This window comes from Macaca mulatta, chromosome 2 (assembly GCF_049350105.2).
Source record: "Macaca mulatta isolate MMU2019108-1 chromosome 2, T2T-MMU8v2.0, whole genome shotgun sequence".
Lineage (NCBI taxonomy): Eukaryota > Metazoa > Chordata > Mammalia > Primates > Cercopithecidae > Macaca > Macaca mulatta.
The window spans coordinates 120,662,379-120,685,330 of NC_133407.1; the positions used below are offsets into that span (position 1 = coordinate 120,662,379).

The 22,952-nt window shown below is 44.9% G+C and overlaps 1 protein-coding gene across 1 annotated transcript in view; it reads right to left on the minus strand.

Moving 5' to 3' along the window:
* IL17RD (interleukin 17 receptor D) overlaps positions 1 to 22,952 on the minus strand; it is a 76,362-nt gene that overhangs the window by 16,370 nt on the left and 37,040 nt on the right. The window contains exons 2-5 of the mRNA XM_001100582.5: positions 13,805 to 13,862; positions 8,036 to 8,161; positions 3,551 to 3,669; positions 2,897 to 3,017 (exon numbers count right to left, since the gene is read on the minus strand). Of these exons, the coding sequence (XP_001100582.1) occupies positions 2,897 to 3,017; positions 3,551 to 3,669; positions 8,036 to 8,161; positions 13,805 to 13,862 (424 nt within the window). The remainder of the gene's footprint in view (positions 1 to 2,896; positions 3,018 to 3,550; positions 3,670 to 8,035; positions 8,162 to 13,804; positions 13,863 to 22,952) is intronic.

Genomic DNA, 22,952 nt, shown 5'->3' on the forward strand with positions numbered 1-22,952 from the left:
AAATGGTACAATATAAACATATTAATGCAGTTCACTTTATACCACATAAATGTTAACAGTGTAAAGTCACCCAGATTTTAAAAGCTTGTTGGGCATTACATAATTTCAAGGATGGTGGCCAAGGGCAGCAGAGCTATGTTCATGCCACAGTCACATGGAGGCTCTGTTTCAGCTGTAAACAGAAATGATGCCGGCCCCTACCCCACTGTGGAGATGTTTAGACACAAGAGAACTTTGGAGTGGTCTTGGTAACTGCTGCAGGATTATTTTAACCTTCACTAGTATTCTATTTAAGATGCTCTTGATGGTTTCCTGAAATGACATGCAGGCATATAAGTAGTAGTGTCAGCACTGAAAACCAGGTACCAAAGCCAATAGCTTTGAAACAGAATCTAAATGCAATCAAAACACAAGGAGAGGGGCCAAACAGCTAGTCCACTATGCCATGCTGCTTGCTAACGCAGGGAGAGTCTCCGTATAATGCCAATAAAACCAAAGGCAGCATCAAAGACCACAGTGCACTGAAATGGTGACAAATGTTTGCATTCCAGGAACATACCCCCTGCACCCACATTACCCCCAAATAGACATATTGATTCTATGCCAATGGGAAAAATTCATCTTAAATTATACTAATTTTGATTTAGGTGAGGCTTTCATAAACACATTCTTTGAATCTTCTATCTGGTTATTATGTGCAAGTCATCCAAAGATTATGTGACATACACATGGTCTTTGCCCTATGGAATTTCATTTTAAGAATTATGAGACCAATTGTTAAAATAATTTTGCTGCATAGAAAACAACCATAATAAGAATTCTGCAGAGGGAAACACTGATGTAGGCTGGAGTTGTGAACAGAAACATCACAATGGATGAGGGCTGCAACCAGACCTCACAGGAGGGGATGTTGGACAGGACTGACCATCCAAGGCTTGAATGACAAAGACTGATCAGGAAGGCAAGAAGGAGCTGCTGTCTGTTGCAGTGTGACCAGTCACCAAAGTTTGAAAGCAGCAACTCAGGAAGATTAAAGAGATAACCTGTACAGAACAAAAGGTGAGCAGACCCAGCACAGTGGGTGGTTGAGTTCAGAGCATGGATTCCAGAGTCAGACTTCTGGGGTTCAAATCCAACTCCCAGCAAGCCCTTCACCTTCTCTGTGTGGGATTCGACATCTAATAAGTGGGGATGGTACGATTAAATTCTTTGTAGGGTTGTCACAGAGGGTATTTGGAGTTAACATTTGGAATGCATTTAGAACAGGGCCTGGCACATAGACATTAAATAAACAGAACTTTCTAGAAAATAATTTTCTTAATCTAGTCCTGAAAATGACAGGCCTCCCTCCTGATAACAGGTAAAAAATGGAATCATTTCATGCTCCTACCCTTTACCACAAAATCAACTTATGCTTTTTATTTCTGGTTTTTTTTTTTTTTTTTTTTTTTTGAGATGGAGTCTTGCTCTGTGGCCCAGGCTGGAGTGCAGTAGCATGATCTCAGCTCACTGCAACCTCTGCCTCCCCGGTTCAAGCGATTCTCCTGCCTCAGCCTCCTGAGTAGCTGGGATTACGGGCACATGCCACCACACCCGGCTAATTTTGGTATTTTTAGGAGAGATGGGGACCACGTTGACCAGGTTGGTCTCGAACTCCTGACTTTGTGATGTGCCTGCCTTGGCCTCCCAAAGTGCAGGGATTACAGGTGTGAGTCACTGTGCCAGGCCAGCTGTCTTTTTAAACTAGAAATGGGGTCTTGCTATGTTGCCCAGGCTGGCCTCAAACTCCTAGGCTCAAGCAATCCTCCTGCCTCAGGATTATAGGCATGAACCACTGAGCCAGGCCTATTTTTCTTCTTTAATCCAATCATTTTGATACATGTCTGGCTTTTTTTTTTTTTTTTTTTTCAAGACGGAGTTTTGCTCTTTCGCCCAGGCTGGAGTGCAGTGGCTTGATCTCAGCTCAATGCAACCTCCACCTCCCGGGTTCAAGCAATTCTCCTGTCTCAGCCTCTCGAGTAGCCGGGACTACAGGTGCACACCATGACGCCCAGCTAATTTTTGTATTTTTAGTAAAGACGGGGTTTCACCATATTTTTCAGGCTAGTGTGGAACTACTGACCTCAGGTGATTCACCCACCTCGGCCTCCTAAACTGTTGGGATTACAGGCATGAGCCACTGCGCCTGGCCGGCTGTCTTTTTTAATTAGAAATGGGGTCTTGCTATGTTGCCTAGGCTGGCCTCAAACTCATGGGCTCAAGCAGTCCTCCTGCCTCAGCCTCCCAAATAGCTGAGAGCATAGGTAATGCAGACTGTCTTAGTGATGGTCACAACATCCTCAAAAATATCAACTGTCAGGTCTGTTCTACAACAAGCCAGGAGTGGGTATATCTGGTTAGATGAACAGTGTCTGTACCTAACCTTAATTCTAAAAAGTACTTTTCTGGATGCTTTTCTCCCTGCCATGCTTGCTTCATACTAGTATTTGGCATGTTTTTTGTTTGTTTGTTTGTTTCCCCCCAAGACAGAATCTCACTCTGTCACTCAGGCTGGAGTGCAGTGGCCCAATCTTGGCCCACTGAAACCTCTGCCTCCCGGGTTCAAGCAATGCTCCTGCCTCAGCCTCCCGAGTAGCTAGGATTACAGGTGCCCGCCACCATACCTGGCTAATTTTTGTATTTTTAGTAGAGACAGGGTTTCACCATGTTGGCCAGGCTGGTCTCGAACTCCTGACCTTGTGATCCGCCTGCCTCGGCCTCCCAAAGTGCTGGGATTACAGGTGTGAGCCACCGCGCCTGGCCCTTGGCATGTTCTTGAACACATTTCTATAGAAAAATCATCAAAAGCAGGAGAAAAGTTTTCTCATGGGAACCAGGCAGGAAAGGCCATACTCACCTCGGGTTCTGAAGAAGAAAGGGTGGTAATTGCTTTCGTTTTTAATGGAAGGAAAAGGGACAACCTTTACGAAATAATCCGTTTCAAATTTCATATTCAGGAAAGGTTGAGATTCCATTCCCTAAAAGGGAACAAAAACACAGTGACATCATGGAGAAATTACCCACCCCTCCACCTACATAAGGTCTTCGCTCCTACCCCAACTACCACCCAGACACAACTCCAGATCTGCAGGACATGTTCCAGGGAGGCAGGAAGTCAGGTCTAGTTTCTGGACCAACTTGAGGTTTGGATCACTTAACCATGAAGATGGACAATGCAGTCTGTTTTTTGGCAAAGAACCCATGGCTTGTTAATACTGAACCTCAGAGTTGGGGGGCAGGGTGAGCCCACATACACTCTTTGGGGCACAAAGACACCTTCCAGGATCGCTGCTCCAGCAGTAACCCGAGAGACGTGTTTACACAGGGAGGTGCTGAAGTTTCCCTGGGAGCGTGGAGCAGGCTCAAGGTGCTGCTGTACCATTCTTGCCCACCTTGGCGGGTGGGGTGGACCCCATAGCCCCTCCTTCTCCAATTTCAGACTTTGAATACGCTATTCAGGACCCTGGAACAATGGCATGTCTTCAGGAGCACATTCCCCAGCATGACTTACAGTTCTTTTGAAGCTACTGTTGAGCTGCTTCGGATCCTTTAGAATCAGTTGTTGGCACTGTCTTCCCTCTGACTTCAGCTCCTCCAGTATTACCCGAAATCCTTTCAGGAATTCGATGCCTAAGCAAAGCAGAATGCTTGTATTAATAGTAAACCTAATTACTTCTGAATACACTCTTCTTCCTCCAAGATTACCATCTTCTCTACCTACACACCAGAGTTAAAGGAATCCTAACTCTGGCCAGGGTATCTGAGTCTATAGAATGGAAAAAACATACCCCCTGCATTCCTCTGGTAAAGACCAGGTGATTTCTCCATCCCACCATTACTAATTAATCCCTAATCCAGCCAGCTATTTCATAAATACTCATTGCCTCTATGGCATTAGGGTTCAAATATTTAGACTCCAGTTACAATTGGTCATAAAAAGTCTGAAGTGGAATATATGATTTCTAGGTCATTACACAGAATACATTCGACTGATGATAATTCCCAGTGTTGACTAGGGAATCCCTCCAAATCATGTTTCCACTTTAAGTTTTAGCTCTGTATTTTTTGGCACATCTCACTGAGCAACATACAAAATTCCCAACAAATTGTGTCTGCACCCAAGGGGTTCTGAGGCTTGAGATTAAATAGCTTAGGGGAATGCCTGTGTGATTTACAAAGCGGTTCTTGCTCTAATCATGCCTGAAAGGCAGACACCCAAGGGTTGCCCAGTGTGTGCTCTTCATACAGCCTCCGAGGCCCCGAGACACCCACAGCGCCGCTGAAAGGCACCAGCCCAGCCTCCTGCCACCTGAGCTCCCCCCACTGCACGTCCGACTAGATGCTTTCAAAAGGATTAAGCTCTGATGGCCACAAGCGCCAGCACCAGGGCTGTGTATCCCACGGAGACTGAAGTGGTCCAACTGCAGCTGGAGAGCCCCAAAGCCTGCTGCAATGGCGAGATATCGATTTCACATTCTTTCTGAACATTTTCAACCCTTCCCCTCCCAGGACAAAAGTAATTACACAGGATGCAATTAACCAAGTGGGAAATTTATTGATGACAAAGGTCAGGAAAATCTTTTTCAAATAGGTTCTCCAATCCTATAATTATTTGATGAAGAATACATATTTCTTGGTGAGTAGGGCAGAGGAGCAGGAGCAACAATTAGAGCTTCACACTTTAGGGTTTCAGAGCATTACTGTGCACAGGTATGGACTCTGCCATGTTGTATCTCAATTACAAAGCTTCCTGTGGGGGTGAAAGCCAGCTGAGCAACCACCAGAGATTCAGATAAGGTGACGACAAGGTCATTAGATCAACGACTATTTTAGATCTCACAGGACTTGCCTTTTGAGATCCAAAAAAACTTTGTAAAACAAATCTTCAGTATTAATACTAAGATTTAATTTACACAACATTACCAGAATGACTATTTAGCAAAATCCAGGTGATTAATACTATTAACAGCCATACATCTCACAATTACATAAAAATTCATCAGCTGGGGCCAGGCGCAGTGGCTCACGCCTGTAATCCCAGTACTTTGGGAGGCCAAGGCGGGCGGATCACGAGGTCAGGAGATCGAGACCACAGTGAAACCCTGTCTCTACTAAAAATACAAAAAAAAAAAATTAGCCAGGCACAGTGGTGGGCACCTGTAGTCCCAGCTACTCAGGAGGCTGAGGCAGGAGAATGGCATGAACCCAGAGCTTGCAGTGAGCCAAGATCGCGCCACAGCACTCCAACCTGGGTGACAGAGCAAGACTCCATCTCGAAGAAAAAAAAAAAAAAATTCATCAGTTAGGGTGGCAAGGGGTGGTTCTTGTTCTTATTTTTAAAATATTGGCCTAAAAACCACTATGCCAAGGTTCCAAGGCTGAGGGAAGAGGCAGTGAACGTAATTCCTTTATCACTGTGACACATTACAGTACTATTAACACCTTGTAGTTATGTAATGATTAGCAATTTTATAGAGGAGCTTCCCAAGAAAGAACTTACTTGCTCTCTCTTCCATCATTTAAACTCATCAAATCCTCCCAACAACCATAGGAGGAAGGTGTTATTATCCCCATTTTACAGATGAGGAAACAGGTTTATAGTAGCTAACTGGCTTGCCCAGGGTCACATAGGAATAAAATGGCAGAGGTGAGATTTGAACCCAGGAAGTGTCTGGCTCTCAGCTAGTGCTCTTAACTCACATGCTTTTCTACCTTCCAAGAAGTGTCCTTGATAGAACCTAACAGAAACTCTCCAGCCACCCCCACCCATAAATCAGCATCCAGGAAAAGCACAGACTTCTGCCCCCACTGGTCCATGTCAGTTTTCCTGCCACCAGCTCACATCTCTTACTTTCATTCTAACGAGGGGGCCTGCAATTCATCAGTCTAACTCCTTAACCATTTAAGCCTTACATGGAATGACTACTTCCTTTTTATCTACAGAAAATGTTTTTAATCTTTAAATGTTAAGATAATATTATTTTTGGAAACCCCAGTGGGTTAAAACCCAGAAGTACTGATGTGGAGAAGTGGTTCGGCCCATGGGTCTGCTTAATCCTCCCTCTCCTGCAATCTGGTTCTTCTGAGATTTTTCCTGTTCAGATTAAGAAATTCAGACTTTATTTTACTTCTCCCTTGGCCAGGTTTTCACAAACTTGTAAGATCAGGTAGCAGTGTCAAAGCGGCAGTCCCAAGAACCAGGTTCTGATCATGGTAATAGCAGCCACTATTCTTTGAGAACTCTCTGAAAATGTACCATGTGTGTCTCTAACCATGAGGCAGTTCTCATCTCCCTTCTACAGATGGGGAAGCTGGGGCTCAGTGAGGTTCAATGCCTCATGTGAAAGATCAATTCTGGAGGTTCAAACCCAGGCCCATCTGAACAAATGGTCCCCTTCCTACATCTCACACTTGGCTAACCCGTTCTTTCCTATGTATCTTCAATTCATTCAAGAGGACAAGCAGATTTAGCCCCAACCCGAATCTAGCCATATAATACCGGTTTGCTTTTTTCTTTTAGTTTTTTCTTTTGTTTTTTATTTATTTATTTATTTTTGAGACAGAGTTTCACTCTTGTTGCCCAGGCTGGAGCGCAATGGTGCAATCTCGGCTCACTGCAACCTCTGCCTTGTGGGTTCAAGCAATTCTCCTGCCTCAGCCCCCCAAGTAGCTGGGATTACAGGCATGTGACACTACGCCCAGCTGATTTTGTATTTTTAGAGGAGACGGGGTTTCACCATGTTGGTCAGGCTGGTCTCAAACTCCTGACCTCAGGTGATCCATCTGCCTCCGCCTCCCTAAGTGCTGGAATTACAGGCATGAGACACCACACCCAACCTGTTTTGTTTTATAAAGAGACCAGGTCTCTTTCTGTAGCTCAGGCTGGAGCGCAGTGGCACGACAATGATAGCTAACTGTAGCATCAAACCCTGGGCTCAAGTGGTCTTCTTGCCTCAGCCTTCCAAGTAGCTAAGACTACACACTTGTGCCACCATGCCCGGATAAATTTTTAATCTTCCAGTAGAAATGGGGGTTTCACTTTGTTGCCCAGGCTAGTCTCGAACTCCTGGCCTCAAATGATGCTACCGTCTCGGCCTCCCAAAGTGATGAGATTACAGGTGTGAGTCACCATGCTTGGTCTGTTTTTTGTTGTTCTTTTCCATTTTGTTTTTTTGTCTCACACAGTTTAAATAAAAATTCAAGCTGGGCACGGTGGCTTACGCCTGTAATCCCAGCACTTTGGGAGGCCGGGGTGGGCGGATCATGAGGTCAGGAGTTTGAGGCCAGCCTGGCCAACATGGTAAAACCCCATCTCTACTAAAAATACAAAAATTAGCTGGGTGTGGTGGCGGGCACCTATAATCCCAGCTACTTGGGTGGCTGAGGCAGGAGAATTGCTTGAAACCGGGAAACGGAAGTTGCAGTGAACCGAGATCGCGCCGTTGAACTCCAGCCTAGGTGAAAGAGCGAAACTCCGTCTCTGAAAAAAAAAAGAAATTAAATTTGTTGCCAACATTTAAAAATTCATTGATTTCATTGTTTTTCATGAACACTGGGATTTTCCTGAAAAATCACAATATGTGCCAATGCTGAGCTGGCATGTCTCTGTGTTCACAGAAACTGCTAATGCTGGATGGCCATTATGCCCCTGGATGGGCCATGGGTTTTCTTGGCACTGCTGCCCTCCCACCCCTGACTAGGACTGAGACAGAGGCCAAGACGTCAGTGCCATTTATTACTCACACAATATTACTTTTCAAGCGCGTGTGAATAACAATAACAGTAGAAGAAACAAAAGACCATAGGGCACAGTCTCAAGCCATGTGTATGCCCAGCAAATATATGCAACAAAGTACAAAGTGTATCTGTGCCCAATCCAACGTAAGCCTCACTCACATCCAGACCTGCCTGGTTCCTGGAGACCATCACGTGGGACCTTTGCACTGGGTCGTATGCACCCAGGTTACCACCATACACTCGAGTTTTGACCACTCACCAAGGGCCCCTGGGGACCAAAGAATGGTGACTGCCACTTGGTCATGGCAAGCATATTGGCTGATGGTGATATTCTGGGCGTCAGCAATCACATGCTTCCCCACTGGATTCAAGTAGGTGGTACAATCTAGAGAGTGGGGAGAATGAGAACAGTTACATTTAAAATTTCATTTTTATTTTCAGGTTCATCTTATCAAAATAAACAGGGCATGTCTGAAGGTGGCCAAATCCATTCTGTTAAAGATGTGTGCCTCAAAAGCCCAAATAAGACATCAGAGGTTGACTACTGCTTGGAGAACTGTAAGATGCTACAGAGGGATGATTTGTAGCACCACCACCACCACCCACTCATGCCACGTTAAATTCCAGGGCGGTGTTGGGAGGATCTTATACAGTATGGAGTCTGTGTGTGTATCTGGCATTAACTTTTTTTAAACCTAAATCAGTAATTATTTACATCAATTCAACCAATTTTCAGCATTAAGGAGTGATATGAAACAAAACAATCGCTAAATAACTTGGGCATTGTTTGTTTTTAGAAAAAACCTAGAGGGCCAGATGATTGGGGGAAAGGAACTAACACTCAGATGTGAATTCATATGGGAGTGATTCTCAACAAGACTGTTAACTCAGTTAGCACAGGGTACTAACTCAGTGACGAAGTGATAAGGATGTTAACCAGCATTGGTCAAAGGTAAAATTTTTGTTCTTAGACACCATGTGTCATCAAAGACACCAGCAACCCCCAGAAAATCCAAGGAGCCTCACATTGCTCAAAAAACAGAAACCACACCCATCTTTGATTTTGCCTGAGGAGTTTACTCACTGCCACCTGTCAATGTAGCCATAGCAGCTGTACCACCTGGTCTTACTAAATACACCTTCAAAATCTGCAAGTTTCCTAAAAAGCTGCCAAAAGCTTCCGGCCAGAATCAGGCTGTAACTTCAGAGAAGAGCCATTAGCTGTTCTGACCACTCTTGCAGGGAGAACCGTTCACCATCCCCAGCAGACACCACTCATAATTCTTATGCTGCTTCATCCCCATTTCTTTCTCAATGATCAAACTTGAACACCCTCTCTTATATCTCCTGCAAAAGATCATCAGTTCCATCAAACATCCAAACCTGTCCATTACCCCTCTGAAGCCAGGGTGTTTCTCTTTGGGGTAAAGCATTCCAGGGGACTTTGTAAGAAGCTCTGTGAGTCTCCCTTTTTCTCCCTGTAGATGTTACTGCACATTTCTCATTTTGATGACTAAAAATGTTCATTGCAGACATTTTCAAACCACAAAAGACTGTAAGAAAAATATAAAAGGCATTCATAACCTCTTACCACAGAGGTGCAATGAACATTCTAATGAATACCCTTCCAAGCCTTGTTTTAACATGCACATAATATTCCTCCTTTTAAATGTATTAAAGCACAGCATCATACACAAAAACGCACCCCCACACTTGTAAAACTCCATCCTTCATGCTGCCTGTATTCTGTGTTATTGCCTGACTACATTAGGCACACTCCTTCCTCCACTCAACTCCATCAGTTTCAAAAACAGTCATATTTATATTTCCTTTTTTCTTTTTTGAGATGGAGTTTCACTCTTGTTGCCCAGGCTAGAGTGCAACGGCGCAATCTCAGCTCATGGCAACCTCTGCCTCCTGGGTTCAAGCGATTCTCCTGCCTCAGCCTCCCGAGTAGCTGGGATTACAGGTATGCGCCACTACACCCGGCTAATTTTTGTATTTTTAGTAGAGACGGGGTTTCTCCATGTTGGTCAGGTTGGTCTCGAACTGCCAACCTCAGGTGATCCGCCCACCTCAGCCTCCCAAAATGCTGAGATTACAGGCGTGAGCCACCATGCCTGGCCTATATTTACATTTCAGTATTACTTCTTTCAAAGGATGTTAATAATGCCAAATTCTACTTCTAGTGAAAATTCACTCTCAAAGCAATCAACCTATGTTCTCTGGGTAAAGAAGAGATTTTAGAATAGGAAAAAATTTATAACATCTGGTTTAACACCCTCACTACACAAATGAGGAGCTATGAGAGATCAGCTCTTACCACTTCTATCACAGCACACAGCTTATTGCCACCAATATGAGTTCTGAATCAGAGGTGTTCAGCCTGCAAAAACCCTGGCTGAGACCAGGTTCCCAAAATATTAAAAAAAAAAAAAAAAAAAAAAAAAAAAAAGCAAGTTCCTGTCATACTTGTAAAGTTCAAATATTTTGATTTATTGTGGTCCATAATGAAAGAGAATCAAATGGCTCTGAAAAGATGCATGAACAAGAGCAAATAATAGTAGTTGTCATTGTTTTCTTTGTTCATTCCTAATGCCAAAATTAATACTGTTTGGGTTTCTGTAAATGTAGTTATGCAATATGAAGTCTAAGAATTTTTTTTTTTTTTTTTGAGACACGGTCTCACTCTGTCACCCAGGCGGGAGTACAGTGGCACAATCTCAGCTCACTGCAACCTCCGCCTCCTGGGTTTGAGCAATTCTCCTGTCTCAGCCTCCTAAGTAGCTGGGGCTACAGGTACATGCCACCATGCCCAGCTAATTTTTGTATTTTTAGTAGAGACAGAGTTTCACCTTATTGGTTAGGTTGGTTTTGAACTCCTGACCTCAGGTGATCCACCCGCTTTGGCCTCCCAAAGTGCTGGGATTACAGGCATGAGCCACTGCGCCCAGCCAATATAAAGTCTAAGAATAAGAAATTTTAATATAACCTACTTGGGCATACCAAGAATGTAAAGGAAAAAACATGGAATTCAAGGCCAAAAGAGGCAGAGAGACTTGTAAAATTTAATTTTGACTTAACGGCAAGACATTTTCTTCCTGTATAACATTAAATGACAAACGAATAGAAAAATATGGTTTTTAGTAGTTTTGTTGAAAACCCAGTAATTGGTTCTTAGTTATTTCAAACAAGTTATTTCAGTTGACTAGTAACCAGTCAACTGAGCAGTAACAGGAACTTCCTTGTGGAAGACAGAAGTATCTTTTTCAATGGAAAATATGGAATAGGTTTTTCTACACAGCCTGGATCCAATTATTAGCAAGTCCAAAATTTTGGATTCTGATTACAAAAACTTCATGCTCAAATGACATTTTCCCAAAATGCAACTGAGCTTCATATGTCTCAGGAGTCAATACAAGCTGTGAATTAAATTTTAATTAAATGTTGAAGAATTAAAAAGAAAGTAATGACTAAGAGACAGGCATAGGTATGTGGGCCAAATATTTGGTATTATGAAGAAAACAGCAAGATACTTTAAAGTTTTACACGGAGAGATCCTCCTTCACAAATGTCATATTAAATTAGAGATACAAATGCTTGTTTGCAGCTGACAGGAAAATTCTGAACGCTTGAATGTAATACAAGATCTGCTAGGACCAAGAGCACATATTAGAAATTCACTTTGTAACTCAAAGAAAGATCCCTTACACCTCTTTACTTAGCTGAATCAAGTATCATGGATGTGCAAATCTTTCATTAGCATCTACCCAACATTTACCCAGAACATATATACACCACCAATGTGAGCTGCCTGAGTTGCACATGTAAGTCCTCACTGGTTAGCCTAAAATAGCCATTCCAGCAACTGTGGGTGTGAATCTGACACACATATTTGTATCTTAAAATTGTTAGATTGTAACCACAACTTTTACAATCCTGCTTTAGCAGTGATTATTCTAGAGGCCTCAATGCAACCTAAGCCCTTTACTTACATTGATTCATAACCCTGTCCAAGAGATGAATCAGATGCCAGAAGTTACTAAATATGAGTCAAGTTCCTTCTTGTCATTTTTACTTAAATTATGGCTCATAAAGCTAAAAGGATCACAATTCTATACAACTATCTTCTTATGAATGAAAGGAGCTGCTTAGAAAAAGCACCCCCCATGCCCTCAGAAAACAATTCAGCCAGAGGCCGGGCGCGGTGGCTCACCCCTGTAATTCCAGCACTTTGGGAGGCTGAGGCGGGCAGATCACGAGGTCAAGAGATCAAGACCATCCTGGCCAACATGGTGAAACCTTGTCTCTACTGAAAATACAAAAATTAGCCAGGCGTGGTGGCACACACCTGTAGTCCCAGCTACTCGGGAGGCTGAGGCAGGAGAATTGCTTGAATCCACGAGGCGGAGGTTGCAGTGAGCCGAGATTGCGCCACTGCACTCCGGCCTAGCAAGACTCCGTCTCAAAAAAAAAAAAAAAGGAAAAGAAAACAATTCAGCCAGAGTCACCCTTTCTTGAGAGAAAGGGCAAAAAATGGTGTTGCATTCCAACTCCAGTTGGACTGATTTCTATATTAATAGATATTAATTAATGAATATGCATTGCAGTCAGATCCCAACTTGAGCAGTTATAAGCATCACCTCATTTAAAACTCAAAATGATGCTAGAAGAAGGAAACTAAGTTTTATTTTAAAAAAGAAAACTGAAGCCTGGAGAAGTCAAATCACCAGCCACAGCTCATAAAACTGGTAGGTAGGGCAAGGCACAGTGGCTCACACCTGTAATCCCAGCACTTTGGGAGGCAGAGGTGGGTAGATCACTTGAGGCCAGGAGTTCAAGACCAGCCTGGCTAACATGGCAAAACCCAGTCTCTACTAAAAATACAAAAACTAACTGGGTGTGTGGCTGGGCGCGGTGGCTCACGCCTGTAATCCCAGCACTTTGGGAGGCCGAGGCAGGCAGATCACAAGGTCAGGAGATCGAGACCATCCTGGCTAACATGGTGAAACCCCATCTCTACTAAAAATACAAAAAATTAGCCGGGCGTGGTAGCGGGCACCTGTAGTCCCAGCTATTCGGGAGGCTGAGGCAGGAGAATGGCGTGAACCTGGGAGGCGGAGCTTGCAGTGAGCGGAGATCATGCCACTGCACTCCAGCCTGGGTGACAGAGCGAGACTCTGTCTCAAAAAAAAAAAAATTAACTGGGTGTGGTGGCAGGCACTTATAATCCCAGCTGCTCAGGAGGCTGAGGCATGAGAATCACTTGAACCTGGGAGGTGGAGGTTGCAGTGAGCAGAGATCACGCCACTACACTCCAGCCTGGGTGACAGAGTGAGACTCTATCACAAAAAAAAAGAAAAAGAAGAAGAAAAGATAAAATAACTGATAGATGGGGAACTGGGGTTGGAGCCCAGGCCTGGTCAGCGATGGCCAACCAACTGCAGACTGTAGACCTCTGGCCAATCTGGGACCCAGATTCACACAGATTCATTCTGTGTGAAATTTTAAAAATAACTGCCATTATTAAAAAATGTTTATACAAAAAGCACGAATTTCCCACTATTCTTAGAAATCAATTTGCTACATTCAGTGGGAATTTCTCATGGCCACAATATTTGGAATTAAGGAGTCAAGACTCCCCTCAGACTAGACATGAGCTATTCAGTTTGCCATACTCTCCACCATTCCCTAGCACCCTGCACTGGGGCAACTTTGTCTATGTGTTCCTTGCTGGGCCATACTGGCAGTTATGTCCTTAACAACACATACAGATAAACCCCAAGGAACACAGGGAAAGTCTCCTTACACAACTTTTCTGAACACTATGGAAGACACTTGACCTGGTCAAGCTCCCAAATACTTGAGTGGCTTAATTGAGACTGAGCTGCTTTAGCTGTTGACAAACCTGAACAGGTTCAGAAAATTCCTCAACCCCAAGACTGCAGCGTCCTTGATTAAGCATGGCTATGTAATCTTTAGATGACTCAAAGGGCTCTATTCTTTGGCAATAAAGGCAGTTACTTACTGTCATATTTGAAGGTGATGTTGTACAGCCCACTGTTTCTGCTGGCCGGCCCCACTCCCTGTGGGAAAACAAGAGAACACGATGCAGAGTGAAGCCAATTTGCTCTTCCAACACAAATCCCCATGGAGTCCAAATGCAGGCAGCACTGCTGAGACCCAGGGTCATGCCAGTCCCCGGACATCGTCCACCACTCTTTCTGCCCACTTCATGGCCCCCCATAGCTGTCAAACTCCGGCCAGCCCAGGAGATTCCTAAGTGCCAGGCCATAGGGATCATGAGCACTCACTTCTGTAAAACAATAGGGGCAAGCTGTTCTACGTTTAGGGGTTAAATAATAATTCATTAACAGTAAAATTGGGAGAGAGACCAAGAGCTGCCAGCTGGAGCCCTTCCAGTTAGATCCACTTTGAGCACTGATTGGTCATAAAATTCGCCTACTCCAGACGCCCTCATCCGCAAGCTCTATTAAGCCACAACAGATAGGCAATTCCTCAAGTCTAAGGAAACTGGTTTCTCATTTCAAGACTGGGAATGAGTGTGGGAATAAGTTGTTACTTTTAATGAGAAAATTCTTCACTGCATCCATACCTATGCTTGGAATACATAGTGTGGGTCATAAAAAAAAAAAAGAAAAGAAAAGAAAAGAAAAAAAGACTTTAAAAGGCCTCTTATTCTTGGTGATGTGGTCATTAGCCATCTGCACTCTTAATACCAGGGCTAACAACTGTGCCAGACTTCCCACTTTAATTATAGCATCCACAGAGTGAGCCCCGGAATCCTCCTGTTGACTCCACCTTTTCCACCACTTACCCATCATGAGAAAGAGCAGCTACAGATCTACCAACTCCAATTTACCTGTTTCTGTAATACTCTGCAAATGTGCCATTCAGCATTAATCACAGAATTCTCCAAAATATGTTAATTCTGAAACGCTAAATGATGGGAAAATATTCCAGCCACACAGCTAAAGTTTCCACTGAACAAGAAGGATGTTGGAGGGAACCATATGCTGGCAGCCTGGCATTTAATGGGCAATTGTTACACCAAAACAAAATGTGGAGAACACTTCTGATGGAGCCCAGGGTTTCTGGCCACAACCACATGACATCCATAAGCCACAGGCATGTTCACGCTGCTTATCCTGAAGCCAGGCACACCCACTGAAAGTGTATCCCTGAATTCAGATATACATGGGCCTTAGGAAAGCACAACTGGGCAGAGAGGGGCACATGGACACACCCACCCAATCCCTACTCTAAGGTGAGGAATAAGTAACAGAAAACCTAAATCCACATGGCACACCAGCTCACAATCTACTGAAGCTCCCCTTCTTCATAGCTCACCTTCCTTCTCCAGCTTTCCTCCTTCTGCCTCTCTCCCCACATATACAAGATTCCAGAATTCCTCACCTGAACTAAAACACTTTGGAAAGTGTTGTGAACTTATTAAAATCCTAAGAGTGTCTATAACTGCTTAGGGACAAGACCACAGTTTGTACAACTAAAGGCTGCTCAACCTGCAGATGGCAGACTCCAGAGTAACACAACCAGGTAGGAGACCAGGAACGAGACAATCCAATCCCCCAAGACCAAAGCCCAAGATCCCCAAATCACACTCTTCTGTGCTCTTATAAGCCCCCAAGACATAAACTCAATCCCCATCTATTAGGAGCCAGACGTTATGCCAGCTACGCTGGCAAACAAAACAGCCACTGTCCCCCACCTCGTGAAATGAATTAACATGGGGTTCATTATTTCAAAGAAGAGTAACTGGGTAGGTAGATTATATCCTAGGCATGCAGATAAATTTCACATCACACCGTGGCCCTCCAAGAATGCCGTTTAGATGGCAAAACAAGGTATATATAGCAAGGGTGAAAGAGCCCGGTGTTAGGGAAGTACAGTGTATGAAATACCACAAGACAGCCCTTGAGTAAGGATGAATGAAGGACGGGTAAGACAACAGGTTCCAGAAGCTTAACAGGGGGAAGGATAACTGGGCTAGAATGAAGAGGAAAGCAGGGTAGCATCATGGGAGGAAAAGAAAACTGTAATCTAGAAGCCAAGATTAGTACCTCAATCCTCCTATCCTCCACTGGATGCCCGATGGCAAACCACTCTACTCTAGGGGTTCCCAACCCCCGGGCCCTGGACTGGTCCTGGTCCATGGCCTGTTAGGAACCAGGCCACACAGCAGGAGGCAGTCAGCGGGCGAGCATTACCACCTGAGCTCTGACTCCTGTCACATTAGCAGTGGCATTGGATTCTCATAGGAGCACAAACCCTACTGTGAATTGTGCATGCGAGGGATCTAGGCTCCTTATGAGAATCTAATGCCTGATGATCTGAGGTGGAACAGTTTGATCCCGAAACCATTCCCTACTGACCCCCCAGTGCATGGAAAAATTGTCTTCCACAAAACTAGTCCCTGGTGCTAAAAAAAAGGTGGGGACCGCTGCTCTACACCACTGGGTCTGGGTCTCCTCAACGGTCTTTTTTTTTTTTTTTTTTTTAAGAATTTACATGGCTTTCCTCTAGGAGGTGGTTTTGAGGAAGATCAAATGAAGCCAGGTACAGGAGGGACTTCTAAAAGGAAACACATTCCATCTAACACCATGCTTCCTGGTGCATAGGGATCCTAGCGACCAATCACCTTACTTGTCAGACGTAGCTTTTTTTGTTGTTCCAGTTTCCTTATATGTCTTTTGTTTGTTTCCTCTATATTCCTATTGCAACACAGTATTCACAGGTATTTACTGGGCAATGGCCAATGCATTGTGGAAAGGAGCCCAAGACAGTGAGGTGTGCTATGCCATGCATTCAAGAACCTAAATCCCTCCAAATAAAGTCTCTGTGATATGTGTGGAGCTGTTCAGAGGGGGGCCCAGTGAGGCTGGCCTGGAAGGAAGGTGAAGCTTACCTGTGGCATCCATTCACTCTCTGCTGAGCATTCCACCTTGGCCTAAGACTCACAAGGCTGGGCACTCAGCTATGAACGAGACCCAGGTCTTGACCTCAAGGGGCTCTGGCCACGTGCATAACTGCCCTCGCTCCCCTGCTTTGAGCCCTTCACTGGCTCCCTGCCCCTCCAGATCATTCCTGACGTGACACCTGCCTGCCTTCCCAGTCACTCCCTCTTACACCTTATAAACCCTTTGGACACTACAGTTCTGCTTGGAAAATGTCCTCAGGCATGCCTGCATTCTCAGAATCCCCTCCTCTTCTCTTCCTATCACCCAGGTCAGCTGCTTGCCACATCACACTGTGTTCCTGACACATCGGTCTGCCCGCTACTCACTTGAGGGGAACATGGTAATTCATTCCCACAATTGGAGTAGCATGGCACTTTTAGGGATGTAGATGCAAAATGGTAGTTCCAATTCCACAGAAAATCAGAGATCATAAGACCCCGTGGCCATCTAAGCCTGGTCATGGAGCTCAGAAGCAGGAGAAAACATCCCAGGTATCAGTTCTTACATGCATTTTAAAGACCTTTTGGCAGGGCGCAGTGGCTCACACCTGGAATCCCAGCACTTTGGGAGGCCGAGGCAGGTGGATCACCTGAAGTCAGGAGTCCGAGACCAGCCTGGCCAACATAGTGAAACCCCGTCTCTACTAAAAATACAAAAAATTAACTAGGTGTGGTGGCAGGTGCCTGTAATCCCAGCTTGAGAGGCTGAGGCAGGAGAATTGTTTGAACCTGGGAGGCAGAGGTTGCAGCAAGCCAAGATCGCGCCATTGCACTCTATCCTGGATGACAAGAGCAAAACTCCATCTCAAAAAAACACACAAAACAACAACAACAAAAAACCTTTCACTCCTGGAATTCCTCAAGTGCACAGCTTCTCAGCACATGCATCACAGATGCTCTATCAGGCTGTCCTTAGCTCAACACCCAAATAATGCTTCAGCTGCTCTAGAGCCCTCAGAAACCACCTTAGCAATGGTATCCCAGGCTAGCCCATGGTGCACTTCTATTTTCTTTACACCTCATGATAGATAGAATGATAGCCCCTTAAACATGTCCATATTCTAGTCCCCAGAACCTGTGACTATGCTATTTTACAGAGCAAAAGAGACTATGGAGATGTAAAGTTCAAGTATCCTGAGATGGGAAGAGTATTCCGGGTTCTCCAAGTGGGCCCAATAACCACAAGGTCTTTATAAGAGGGAGACAGAAGGCTCAGAATCAGAGAAAGACATGTGACAATGGAATGAGGAGAGACAGAAAGAGAGATCAATTTGAAGTACTGGTTCTGAGGTCAGAGGAAGGAGGGGCTAAGGAGCCACAGAATGCAGGCCACCTCTGGAGACTGAAAAAGGCAAGGAATGGATCCTCCCCTACAGCCTCCAGAAGGAGCCAGCGCAGCCAACACTTTGATTTTGGCCACATTAAGATCCATTTTAGAATTCTGACCTCCAGAACTATAAGACAATAAGGTAGGTCATTTTAAGCCACTAAGGTTTTGGTTATTTATTATAGCAGCAACTGAAAGCTAATATACACTCATATAATTTCAGCTGCAATATGGATAAAATAGATCTCTATGTCACACACACATGGCACGTGCTGTCATTCCTCCACCCTGCCCCCCAGCACCTGGAGCTGATCCCTGTACTTGTGTTCTCCCCAACCCAAGCTTCAGGCAGGCATACAACATGGACCCATCAGAGCTGCTGCTTGAGATTCTGCTGTCCTAGATGCGGGCTTCTGTGGGCTGACCTGGGGCTGACCCCAGAAGCAGAGAAGTGGTTAAGACAATAGGTTTTGGAGTTACGCAGATGTGTGTTTAAACCACCACATTTCCAGCTGTGTTACTCTGGGTAAATTTCTGAACCTCCCTGAGCTATAAAGTGTTTGAATAGGCTGGGTGCAGTGGCTTACACTTGTAATCCCAGCACTTTGGGAGGCCAAGGTGGGCGCATCACCTTAGGTCAGGAGTTCCAGACTAGCCTGGCCAACATGATAAAACCCCGTCTCTACTAAAAATACAAAGATTAGCCAGGCGTGGTGGTGGGTGTCTGTAATTCCAGCTACTTGGGAGGCTGAGGCAGGAGAATTGCTTGAATCCGGGAGGTGGAGGTTGCAGTGAGCCAAGATCGCACGCACCATTTCACTCCAGCCTGGGCAAAAAGAGTGAGGCTCCATCTCAAAAGAAAAAAAAAAGTGTTTGAATAAAACTTTGTGGAAAGCACTGTGTGACATGACATATATCAAGTGCTCAGCATAGCATCTGACACACAATAAACTCAGAAATGTTTTACATTATCCTTCCCAAGAAGGTCACGGCCTTAATAAGCAGGTGAGAGTTGTACTGCAGGACAAGTTACAAAGAGATACATGAGGAAGACTGGAGAAAGGTCACAGGTGGTGTATTTCCTAGGTATGAACTGCCTTCTGCATCCAGAACCTTGGAGGATTGTGGAAGATAAGACAGACAGGTCAGGGCAAGGTACTGGTAGGCACTGATCACCAGACTAAAATGCATTCAACAGATGGTCATGGAGGCCCAGTAAGTCCAGTTCTATTAAGGGCATAGGTTGGATTGGAAGAGGAGAGGCTGAAGACAGAGCCCAGGAGGACAGCCCTCAAAACCCCTGCCTATAGTCCTGGACCTGACACATAGTCCTTGATAAGTATAAGTTTTCTGCCTGAATAAATGAATGCATTATTAAGCCAAGTAATATACCCTAAGAACCTAGCTTGGTGTTACACTGATTTATGGGCTTAGAATGAGGGCCCACACTAAGAGAAAACAGATAAGGCAACTTACAAGGCTGCTGACCAGCTTTGCAAACTGTTCTTCAGGAAACAATTCCAAGCTTATAGCTACTATACCGTTTTTGATATTTAATGAGCTGATGATTAAAAATACTTGTCTGTTGCCTGTTACTTAAAAACTATAAATGCCAATGCAGTGGCCTCGGGGTGCCACATTCTTAGTTAATTAAGCACCCCCATTTGCTGCACTAACGGGTAGCTTTTAATTTGTTCCAAAGGGAGCTAAGCAGCAAGCCCTGGCTGCCTGGAGCGCTGCTATGAAATTCCTTTGGTTAGGCCAGGCGCAGTGGCACACGCCTGCAATCCCAGCACTTTGGGAGGCCGAGGCAGGAGGATCACCTAAGGTTGGGAGTTCAAGACCAGCCTGACCAACATGGAGAAACCCCGTCTCTACTAAAAATACAAAAAATTAGCCGGGTGTGGTGGCACATGCCTGTAATCCCAGCTACTCATGAGGCTGAGGCAGGAGAATCACTTGAACCTGGGAGGCGGAGGTGGCAGTGAGCCGAGATCACGCCATTGCATTCCAGCCTGGGCAACAGAGGGAGAATCTGTCTCAAAAAAAAAAAAAAAAGAAAGAAAGAAATTCCTTTGGTTGGTGCTCTATGGTCAGTAGGGACGGAAGCAGCAAATCAGAACATAATGGAGAAAACATCTTTAACTCAGGAAGGGAGGGGAGGATAACCCTTAAGGGCTCTAAAAGAATAAAATTCAAAAGCTAAAATCCCACACCACGCTCCAGCCATATGGCAAAGAAGCAAAGGCCTGGATACAGAGAGGCCAGCAGCGGAGCAGGATCCACAGGCAGCAGCCAGGGGCAGCCATGAAGGTGATCAGACAGCCAACTTCCTGACGGGCCTTCGGGCATTCTAAGCCATTTGAAGACACTAACTTCCCAGAGCAACATTTCCAATTCACCTCCAGCACAGCTTAACTGCCATTTTGGAAAAATGCATTTCAAGAAGAACTGTGCTAAATATAGCACCCCTCTTCCAGTGGAAGGCAGGCCAAACTTTCGAATCAAGTAAGGAACGTTCAGAAAGCCAGTAATGTTTTAGTGAACAGAGTCAGAGTAAAAATTTAAATAAGAGCATTCGCACAAAGAACTGAGACTTTTTTTTTTTTTTTTTTTTTTTGAGACAGAGTCTTGCTTTGTTGCCTAGGCTGGAGTGCAGTGGTGCGATCTTGGCTCACTGCAACCTCCGCCTCCCAGGTTCAAGTGATCCCATCCCCTCAGCCTCCCGAGTAGCTGGGATTACAGGTGCCCACCACCATGCCCGGCTAATTTTTGTATCTGTAGTAGAGACGGGTTTTGCCATGTTGGCCAGGCTGGTCTCAAACTCCTGACCTAAGGTGATCCACTTGCCTTGGCCTCCCAAAGTGCTGATATTACAGGCATGAGCCACTCACTGTGCCCGGCCAGAAGATGGTTTTTTAAAGGTACACCTAGTAACTACTTAAAACTAAGGCCAACTCATATATATATATATATATTTGTTGTTGTTGTTGTTGTTGTTTTTTGAGATAGTCTTGCTTTGTCGCCCAGGCTGGAATGCAATAGTGTGATCTTGGCTCACTGCAGTCTCCACCTCCTGGGTTCAAGAGATTCTTTTGCCTCAGCTTCCCGAGGCTGGGATTACAGGTGCCCACCACCATGTCTGGCTAATTTTTGTATTTTTAGTAGAGAGGGGTGTTTCCCCATGTTGGTCAGCCTGGTCTCGAACTCCTGATCTCAAGAGATCCGCCCACCTTGACCTCCCAAAGTGCTGGGATTACAGGCGTGAGCCACCAGGCCCGGCCATACTTTCTGTTTTTCTATAACATATTCTCTATCTTGGGCTTCCAGTGTGTAACATAGCAGACAGTGCTGTGAGGCTTAAAATGTACAACGGGACTAACATCTTTGTCTCTGACCAATGGATATGAGAAGGGTGAGACGAAGCAGAATATGGGGCCATTTGACTCCATGCCAGTTCAGATGGTTTCATAAACAAAGACAGACCCCACTTACTTCAGTTCAAACCTTTAACAACAACAACAACAAAAAGTCGGCAAAGGCAGAGAAGCCCCAGGTGATGTAAGCTGAAGAGAATGCTGGTGAACCCTAAACACAGGGAAAATAAATCAAAAGCCGGCCTGGATCTATTCAAGATATTCCCTCCACATTCCCAGGAGCTGTTCTCTCTCTCTCTCTCTCAAATTGAGATGCAACCAACTTCAGAAATGAAGGATGCCAGCAGTCTGATTTGGAGGTGAGGTCTTGGATGCATAGCAAGGAACACACAAGCTCTGGGGGAGTGCTGCTGGGTTCCCACCAGCAATTACCACATTGGCCCAAAAAGACCCGGAGATCTTAAGCTAATTAAAGAGATTTGCTTGGGGGAGTAGGAAATCACTACTCCAGAGCATGGCCTGTGCACCAGACCAAAGCCGTAATCATGATTCATCTCTGACATGTTGCTAATCAGCACACACATGTTCCTAATTTCACGCTCTCCAAAGGAAAGCTGAAGGGACAATTGTTTCTGAGCTTTAACATGAAGCCGACCCATGCCAAGTGACCATGTGTCCTGCTTATCAAACTGAGAGCTCTAGTTTTCATCCGAATTTCTTTTCACTGTCCCACCCCTCCACTCACTCTGCCCCCCGAAATCCATTCACTAAAGATGAAGATTTGTTAGGACAGTGGCATGAGTTGTTTCTCTGACAGCAACTTCTCTAAATGACGGTGGCCCGAATGGAACTGCATATATATATATATATATATATATATATATATATATATTTTTTTTTTTTTTTTTTTTGAGACGGAGTCTCGCTCTGTCGCCCAGGCTGGAGTGCAGTGGCGCGATCTCAGCTCACTGCAAGCTCCGCCTCCGGGGTTCACACCATTCTCCTGCCTCAGCCTCCCGAGTAGCTGGGACTACAGGCGCCTGCCACCACGCCCGGCTAGTTTTTTGTATTTTTTAGTAGAGACGGGGTTTCACCGTGTTAGCCAGGATGGTCTCGATCTCCTGACTTCGTGATCCACCTGTCTCGGCCTCCCAAAGTGCTGGGATTACAGGCTTGAGCCACCGCGCCCAGCCTGGAACTACATATATTTTTAAATGTCCTTCCCCACGCCTGACTTTATGATTTTCTTATTGCTTTGCCACTGGAACCAGCCATGCAGCTAAAGCCCAGAGATATCAACACAGACGCATACACACGCAATGCACACAAGCAAACTTTCTCCCTGGGTTTAAAAACAAGGCAAAACAAAGTTGTGCAGTCTCCTTAGTTTTCACAAAGCAAAAACTCAAGTACTTTTTCCAATTAGTCTGTTAAGGATCTGGGCCGTGTGTTCTCCCATGGCTGATACTCACAA